Below are 9,523 nucleotides of genomic sequence, written 5' to 3' on the forward strand. Positions count from 1 at the left end.
AGAATAAAAGCTCTTTATCAGTCTGCCTTATGTTCCCTTTGCTTCGGTGGTACGAGGTTAACAGATACTAACTGGTAATGGAAATGCTGTAGCTGAGGACACTTATTTCTAGGTTTTTCTTAAAGCTAAGGCAAACTTCCTTGCACTCCAGAACTTGCCATCCTCTTTCAACAGTACTGGATGACCACAAAATCTTTCATGAGGTATACAAATACTGATCCTTTGTCACGTAATACTTCTGTGACTTTGTTCTGCTTCAGAAAGCTGACAGTCATGGGACACACAAGCAGAGCTCAGTTTGCTCTAACTGCAGCTCTGAAAGGAGCCAACAGTTCAACTGTTACAGGGCTGCAAAACTGAGTACTAGGACTCTTCCTAATGTAAGATGGAGGAAAAGGTCAGGTAACACTCAAAGAACACAAAGAAAATGAGACAAGTGGAAGCACTTGGTTTTGGCTTATACGCATAAGTGAAATATAATGTTAAATCCAAAGTTAAAGGCTTTGAATGAAAGAGAGTAGGAGTAGTTGTCTTGGCAGTTTGGTTTTTTTGCCAGACTTCTGTAAGTAGGTTAACGGTGTGTTGGTTCAAGATTCCAGCACAGCAAAACAATGAAAAAGCAATGCTAGCCCTCAAGATGGGCAAGAAGGCCTAAGAGCTTTGTGATGCAGAATCTCCTACTTTTCAGTGGTTCAGAAGTAAAACAAATAGTGAAATTAGTTAAATGGAATATTTAGGCTGACATGCAAGAACCAGCTCCTTGGTCCAGGAAGGAGTGTGGAATGGGTAGTATGAGTCACCAGCATCCCAAGCCAAACTGCAGAGTGCTATTATTTACTGCAGATCAAAAGGTTCCGGAATCCTAACGTTACAAAAAAAGTTGAATACTGAACAAATGATAGGCTTGTCTTTAAACCCTAGCTCTCCTGCTGATGCTATGCATTCAGTGTTTTCTTTCATCTGAAAATGTGTGAAGATGCAGTTAAATGCAACAGCAGATTGTCTGCTTCAGTGTTAATGCTATTTTAGAGTCTCATGTACTCTCCGTACATTGTTATTTTGTAGATGGAAAATGCAGGCATCTTAAGTAGTGTGGTAACTCGGTGAGATGAGAGGGTGTAGCACTGTGCTCATGCCTTGTTTAGCTCTTCTTCATAACCATTTAAAAATAGTTCAGAGTGGTAGAGTTCTTCCAGCATCCTAGATGGACAGCAGCACGTGTCAGTCTGGTTTCAGCTTGTGTTTTACCCCAGTAAAGAACAGACTGAGACTGGTATGCAACATCACTCCATCTCCTTTCCTGGATGCCAGTACATCCTCATAGCATGACAGGTTAATGCTGGCAGTTTGAATATCTTCCTGGAGTTTGTGAAGGGGGAAGGTTGCTAGCATTTTAGTTCAGAATTGTGTAGTAAGTCTGTCCTTTGGGTAAAGTTTAGGTAGCCATTAGGGATGATCTCTGCCAGCTACTGTTGCCTTGGCAAAGACTTCATGTTGCCCAGACCTATATAGAGACTGTGAATTAAAGATGGTGACTGAATGCCAAGGTGGAACTTGGCAAACATGGCACTTGTACTTTTTCCTCATTCAAATGTGAACTCCTGCCAGTTGCTCTTCTGCCATAGTCGTCTTCTTTCCTAGAGCCTGATTACTCACTAACTAGATGGTAGAATTGCCTTCCTGGAAGTGTGAGGCTTTCAGTAGTGTAAAGCCCATAGCATTACTATGCTAATCTTGGAATAATTTTAAAGTGTGTGTCCAGCTGTTGGGAAATAACCAGCTGAAAGCACTGATAATGTGCAGACCACTTGATCCACTTCACATAAGCGTGAGAGTTTTGTTGCTACTACTAACAAGATATTTTTATTTTGAATACCTCATGCATTAGGGAACAGATCCTGCGTGTGAAGGCTGAAGAGGACAAAATCCCTTTACTGGTAGTGGGAAACAAATCTGACCTGGAGGAGCGCAGACAAGTGCCTGTAGAAGAGGCTCGAAGTAAGGCAGAAGAATGGGGGGTGCAGTACGTAGAAACCTCAGCCAAAACTCGAGCGAATGTAGATAAGGTAAGAGAAATTACATCTGCTCAATTAGATCATCACTACTTGTTTAGTAGCTGACTCTTGCTGGGACAAAAGCAAGTCCACAGTTTGGTTTCTGAAAGCCTGGTTTATTTAAAACAAAAAACAGTGCACTTGCAGGAAGGTGTGCACTTAAGCACATACCTAGCTTAAAGTAACCTCAGATCTGGAACAAGTTAATGCTATTGTTTTGTTTTAACTGTTTGGACCTGAACCAATAGTTTTTCAATAGTACTTTGGGTAATTGGTTCTAAGGATTCCCTAAGTATGTAATTTTATTTGTAGGGTGTGTCCTTGTAACACCAATCAATAACAAGCTATGGACAATTAGAAGTTGTTCCTCCTTCCCTGTGAAGCTACATGTAGTGTGGTTAATCTTAAGCATTTTAGTCTTGTTTTCTGCCAAGACTACTTTGAATTGTGAGAAGAACTTGTTGCTGTGTCCCTGTCCTGTTATGACTTGTCCTTGGTGGTATAGGACAGTTATTCTCATGTTATTCTGCTGATGGTTTCTTGTATAAACAGTGTTGGTGGAATATTCTAGAAGAGGTATGAATTATGACTGTAGAGTGTTTGTCCTGTATAGAGGACAAATCAATTTCAGTCATACCCTTAATTTTCTTTGTAGTGAGGAATTCTTGAAGAAAAGGGTGCCTTTTTACTTCACCAATTCACGGAAGATGACATGAAATTACTGTTTGCACCCTAAGGGCTCCAAATGTGTCTTACTAATATGCATCTGTTTAAAGATTACAAATTCTAAGCAGTTTTCTCTTTGGATAAAGAACACTTGCAGCTAGCTGTACTCTTCTAGACTGCTTCCTGTTCTTCTATACTAGTTCACTAGTGGAAATGCTGGTGGTGCACAAGTTACTGGCAGGAACTCCTTCTCTCATTAAAACTACAGTATATGAAACTCCTGAATTGAGACCTCTTGATTTCAAGAACATGGTATAATTTCAGTTTGGTGAAGTCACTGTCCGTTGCATAAACTGGGTGATGTAGTGAAACATGAATATTCAGACTTGCTTTTTCCTATAAGCATCTGATATTACTAATGAATGGCTAGCCTATTTTATATGTAGACTAGTTTTTCTGATCAGTTGGGATTAACAGCAGTGGAGCTGTGTGTCTGGAGTGTACTAGCATGGTGATCTAGATTTGCTGTTGCAGGTCTTCACTGGCTAGCTCATGTGGCATACTGGTTATCCTCTGTATTAGCACTGTTAGGTGTATTGTACAACAAGATACTTCTCTTTGTGGTGATTGTGTGTTAGTACTGTAGCAGAATAAAAAAAAACCTTTAGAGGGTTTTGAATTTCAAACTAATCTACTTTTGATCAGTAGCATGGTCTTGTTTCCAAGTATCAAAGGCTTGAGAGTTCCCTGTTTGGAAAAAACTGCACTTTAGTTCTACAGAGCGATGCTAAACTCTTGTTCTGTAATCATAAAAATAATTTCAAATAATAAAATAAAATTATTTTAAAATAATCCTAAATATAAATACCCAATGACTGTACAGCAAAACGGCTCTTGCATCTTAAGTGGTATGTACCTAGACATCAGGAACAATCAGGGGTGAAATTGCCTAAGTTTTGGATAAAAAAAATGAGAGACGTGAAAGGAAGCATGACTTTCTCTGAATTTTTCTTAGAACATTATTTTGAGAATTTTTTGTGCCCTGTCACTTGAATGCTGCACCTTTGTAGTTATAGACCAAGCAGAATAGTAACTGCATGGAAAAGGCTGGACTAACTGCTTTCCATAGTTAACAGCACTGGAAATGTTGGCTAGGCACAGACAAATGTTCTCATGAGTTCTCTGAATGCTGCTTTTGTTCAACAATGGTTTTTAATAAAAAATCTCTTAAAACAGGGCTGTTGAATTTTTTGATAGCCAGGTAAGATTGTGCAGCTTTTTGTCACTGCTTAACACACTACGTGATTCTGATGTTGAGTTTGTCACAGGAATCTTTGCCTAGCATTACTTCTACTGTGTTGAGTACAGTGTGGTTCTACATCTTTATTTGGTGCTGTGGAATACAGTAGTTTTTATCTGCTTTCTGGTGGCTGATGTTGTTTAATCTTTCTTTATTTTTCCCTTCTAGGTGTTCTTTGATTTAATGAGAGAAATAAGAGCAAAGAAAATGTCAGAAAACAAAGACAAGAATGGCAAGAAAAGTGGCAAGAACAAGAAAAGCTTTAAAGAAAGATGTTGCTTACTGTGATGCTTTGGAACTGTAAATATCCATCTACAGGTGGCTTGGATAAAATACCACTAAGGATATAGGGCTGGATTCATGAAAGGAAGTCTGTATTGACTCCCTTATCTTTTGCTTTGCATATCACACCTCCAAAATGTGAAAACAACTTTGCAACCATTTCCAGTATCCAACAAAACCTTTGCCTCCTTAAACTGAAATGGGCTCCATCTTCCAACTTTCAAAACTAGAAATAGTTTCAGAACTACAATCCTTCTGCTTGGTTAGACAATGTACTTTTGTATTAACTTCCTTCTAATGTTTCTGTGTGTTTCTCTTGAACCTCTATTGGCCTTAACCAGCACAGCTGTTCAGGTTCAAACACTTTTTCCCGCTGTTGCTGCCCTCCTTGATGGTGCAAACTGCAGAGAGGCTAGATGACACCTAGTAAAGGGTTTGAGTCTCCATCTTCTCTTAGTTGTCACTGATATTTCTTACACTGAAATCTGCTGACTTCCTCCCCACGCTCCATGTAAGAAATAGCGACCGACAGCTGAGAGTCAACTCAAAACAAACTTTCTTCTGTGTTCTGTTTAGTCAATACAGCATTCATGAATCAAGCCTAAGGACTCAATTCATACTTATTTAGGAAATGAAAAAATTGATATTTAAATACAGGCTGGATGCATTCCCTGCTGGGGTCTGTCTTCTCATCCTTAAATTAGTGATATGGGGTGAGAAAGTGACTGTAAGCCTTTCTTCAAAAGGAATAGTATTATCACCATCTCCCTGAAATGCTCTCCTGGGTTTCTTCCATGTATTGTCTTGACTCAATTACACTCTACATCTGTCATCCTTTCCTTCCCTTGTACTGGAATAGTGGAAATAGGTGTTGATTTAATCAGTTATGTTTATATTGGAACACTTGTGATGATAGTGTTGGAAAGTGAGAACATCTGCATCTGTCTCCTGTCTTGCTGAAGATGAAAATGCTGAATAAGTGTGGGTCCCATCACACAATCATGACCTGGAATAGGTGAGGCATATATGTTACCTCTCAATGATTAGCTGGCTAGTGAGCTGTATGGTGTCAAAAAGCAAATGAAGTTAAGCAGTTGCCACATCTATTACTCACTGTTAATTTTATATGTACTGTTTCTGATGCACAGCAACCTAGTACATGATGAGTTTTGCTGTCACTTACACAGTGGTGGTCATGTCAGTTCAACAAAAACAGTCTAGAAGTGGAAAAGTCAGTACTTAGCAGGTTCTGTTGTCAGCTGAATGAAATGAACTTTCTGATGCAGTTTAAATGAAGTGCAGTTGCCAAAAATCACTTCTGTCACTGTGGAAAAGAACTCTCTTCTGGTTGTGGAGTTACTCAATGAATTATGGCTATCTTCTGCCTCAGGAGTAGAGAAACTTGAAGAGTAACTGTATCTTGCTCGTAACTGGATGCTTAAAACACAGTTGCTTGGTGAAACTAATTTAAGTGATTGTTCAATGAAGCTCATTGCAGCACTAAATTAACTAATGGTGTTTCTTCCTGAAATGGAGTAGTGAATACTGTTCAGTACTTAGTATTGTCATTTGAGGTTGAAAAATATTTTTTCACGTGTACTAGATTGCTTGTGTGCATTCCCTCTCTGAACATTGAAAAAAGTAAGATGTGATCTACATCAGAACCTCTGTTGACCTGAGGTTTTACAGGGATTTATCACAAACTCATTGTCTTCCATAACTAGTTCATCTTGTCAGGCAACTCATTGAATTGGGGAAACTGTACTAAATAAAAGGTGCTGTAATCTTCATTCTTGTCAAATTAAATTCCTTCTTTGTTACTCTTATCTTGTATGGGCAGAAAGAAAGGTTAACCAGCTCTGGAAGTTATTCTCTGTGAACAGTATAATTAATTGTGAAGTTGGCTTTGTAATGCCCAATAGTGTTTTGAAGCGGAAGCTGGAAGCCTGCTGGCTTACAGAACTTGTCACTTGAGCTGTGTCACCTGTATCTAAAGCCTAAGCACTGAATAGGACACTGGGAGCTGTAACACATCTAACAAAGCTTCCTATTCAACTTCCATGGATAAAAGTCCTTTTCTGACTGTATATTGTCCATACAGCAAATGAATGTCCTCTTCTGGAGAAAGGCAACTCAGGTTTGGTTTTAGTTGAGACTTAAAGGTTAAGTCCTTAATTAACCTAAAGAGTAAACAACAGTTGAGTTCACATTACAAGCTTATCAAGGTCAAGCCCCTCTGAGGCGGGCTGTAAAATGTGTATAACAAAATTGAATAAACTGTCCTTGCTGTATGAATAATGAATTCAGCAAAGCTCACAATGAGCAGCTCAGCTACGTTGGCTCAAGAGACTTGCATGCCTTGACTTTTGATCTCTATAGTCTTAAAGCACCCGACAGTATTTGACAGGACAGATCAATTTCTTCTCAGAACAGCGAGTCTCTCACTGGTGTTCTTACAGTCCATGTGCTGTTTTCACTCAGGTTATTTTTTTCTCCAGCTGATAAAGCTATGCCAATGAGGTGGACTTACTTGGAAGAAGGTGCTTGCTGTTTCATGGCTTCATGCTGCATCTCTTCAGTGTTCTGTTCTTGTCACCTGCTCCAGAAAGACTAGGCCTGGAGACTAAATAAAGCAGCTTTTCAGTTTTCCTCTTTTGCACTTGCGACAAACTCAGTTTAACTTGCCAGTTACAGCTGAAAACACAATAAACAAAGCAGCTACATTGCCTACTTTGGAACAGTGGGCAGCAAGCTTTCTGACTTGTACCAGAAAGGCAATAAAACTGGTCCCCTGGACTGAAATCCTGTTGTCTCCACCTCATGGTGGAAGTGCCTGAACATATGCCCTTCTGAATAGAGGCAATATGATTTGGGGGTTCTTGAATGGCTTTCAGGTGTGCTTCACTGGACATCAATGGATATCACCATCAGGTGGGTTGAGTGGAGTGAATATAACACGGCACAGCATCCTGTAAGCAGTGTGAATGGAGCTTGGAGTAAGTGGGGGTCAGGCACATCAAATAAGGGATGACTTTGGCAGCAGGGGGTTCGTGGCTGCCTGCTGGTCCTGCAGTGTAGCTGAGGAGACTGAAGGCTGGATTGAAGCTGATGTATTCTATCAGCCTTTGCACGTTGGGTAATTAAAAACCACTGCTTCTCTTTGTTGGTATAATGTGCTCTTAAATCATTCTGGAGCATGGCTGTAGGCAGGTAACTGGATATTTGCAGCTGGAGGTCATGCAAGACTTGACTATGCACTTGCACTTAAGCATTCAAGTATTATTCTTGCGCAATGGCTTAACATGAAGTCAGGGAACTGTTTACTGCTATGTGCAATCTTCCATATGTGGCTTAGCTTCGAGTGCTCCAGTTTTCCTTCTGGTTTGAGCAGAACAAACAATCCACTGTTATAACAAGGGCTAAGTCATTATATGAAAAAAAAAAAAAGCAGGACTCCAGGACTGCAAAGGCAGACTTGACTCTTGTAGAGGAGCATGTCTCCAGGTGGGAGTACAGATGTAGCATGAAGTGTGTTTTCAATGACTTGTGCCATATGCGTTCTTATACAGACTGATACACCTCTGCTGCAATTTCTAGGGGAACACTTGGCTTGATGAGGAGGAAGATGTATGCATATATTTACTGGGCATTAAACTTCAGTACGATGTTGATAACCATCTGAAGTTCCAGTTGAGTCCTATCTGGCTGAAGTATAATGCTCAAGAATACTTCAGGTCCAAGGTACAAAACTACAATCTGGAATGCAGTAAGAGGCATGTAAGGGGGATATGCATCTAACTAAATGCTCACCCAGATCTGTTTTTAAAGCTTTTCAAAGCATTAACCCAGTTCTTAGGCCTGACAGGTCTATCAATTCTTGCTCAGAAAGAGGATACTGTTATCAGTTCAGTTCTGTTATGTAGACAGAAGCTTTCCTTAATTGCTATAAACATATGTTGCAGTGTTCACCTCCTGTTGACTTTATAGTTGGGAGAAGGAGGGAAGAGGAACAAATAAAAAAGCTATGATTTTCACCGTAATCTCCACACTTCATGGAAATGGCAGGTGTTCCTCTTGGGAGGGGAAGGTGTTATCTCTAACACCAAGTGAGAAGTTTAGTGTAGAGGAAGTGATTGTGATTGCAAGACTTAATGAAACTGCCTCTAAACTATGTATGCTATACTATACAATGTAAATTTATTTTTTTCCTTACATAGCTTCAGAGCTTTGTCTCTAACTTGCACAAACATTTTTAATGTCTGTAAAACTGGTCACTTTTCATTATCATGCTAATACAACTGATTTGTATTACTATTGATAATAAAAAGAAAAAATGAGCTTCATATTTGTTTGTTATTAATTTTTACAGCATTCTAAAAGCCTACCTAATCCCCAAATTCTTGAATGAGCCAACCACTGCTTTTCAGTGTTGGAAACTAACCTTTCTATCAAATATGTAACAAGATTATATTGCAGACTATGGGAGGGGAGGAAGAGGTGACTGAGACACTCATCATTGGCTTTCTGGAAATGGTATGCATGTTTTTCAGGACTGAATTGACATAGTAGTTTGGTTCATTCACAGCTGATTTTCCAGAACTTAATTGGATAGACAGCTTGTATATGAATGACAGAGTTGCTTTGTCTTTTCTTCAGACAATCTTGTGCCTTTGAATAACAGAATAAGCAACACTGTGTGGAAAAAGTAGTCCTTAGTCTTTTGAGTATGCCAGACTCCATTCTCTCTGTAGGTTTGTGGTGAATGAACTGCAGGAGAGAAGCTGAGATGCTTCTGAGGCAGGATGGCTCAGGACAGACTCATTGCTCTCTAATGCCACTTAATTTGGAGTGGCAGAACAATGGGTTTCAAAGTAAACTTTCAGGCAGTTTCTGTCACCACTGCTGTATAAGTTGGAAGTGGAACATTCTCTAGCTGATGACTTCTGGCCAAGGACTACAGCAATTTACATAATCTTGTTTACATGGTGCTTGCCTGGTGTTTGCCCTGTGTTTCTGATTGCCACGGTGCTCTCCTTCTCTGTGAAGTAACTTTTAAAATACTCTGTGGCAGAGAAAGGGTAGCATGAAAGTGTCGTGTAGGAGGCAGGAGAGGGTTCTGAGCACACTTGTTTTACAGTGCTATACCCAAACCCAGATTGGCACCTTTTTCTTCAGATAGTTCTGCAGAGGCTTGTGAGGAACAGGCTTGCCTTTGGTTGCA

At 39.7% G+C, this 9,523-nt stretch overlaps 1 protein-coding gene across 5 annotated transcripts in view; it reads left to right on the forward strand.

Annotated features, from left to right (window-relative positions):
• RALB (RAS like proto-oncogene B) overlaps window positions 1–6,092 on the forward strand; it is a 44,390-nt gene extending 38,298 nt beyond the window's left edge. For all 5 annotated transcript variants that reach the window (XM_041406008.1, XM_041405990.1, XM_041406000.1 and 2 more), the window contains 2 exons: window positions 1,889–2,066; window positions 4,189–6,092. In XM_041406008.1, coding sequence (XP_041261942.1) covers window positions 1,889–2,066; window positions 4,189–4,308 — 298 coding nt within the window. In that variant the 3' untranslated portion in view covers window positions 4,309–6,092. The remainder of the gene's footprint in view (window positions 1–1,888; window positions 2,067–4,188) is intronic.
• Window positions 6,093–9,523: the final 3,431 nt, after the last annotated feature.

This window comes from Onychostruthus taczanowskii, unplaced genomic scaffold, assembly GCF_017590055.1.
Source record: "Onychostruthus taczanowskii isolate IOZ18803 unplaced genomic scaffold, ASM1759005v1 scaffold10, whole genome shotgun sequence".
NCBI classification, from domain to species: Eukaryota; Metazoa; Chordata; class Aves; order Passeriformes; family Passeridae; genus Onychostruthus; species Onychostruthus taczanowskii.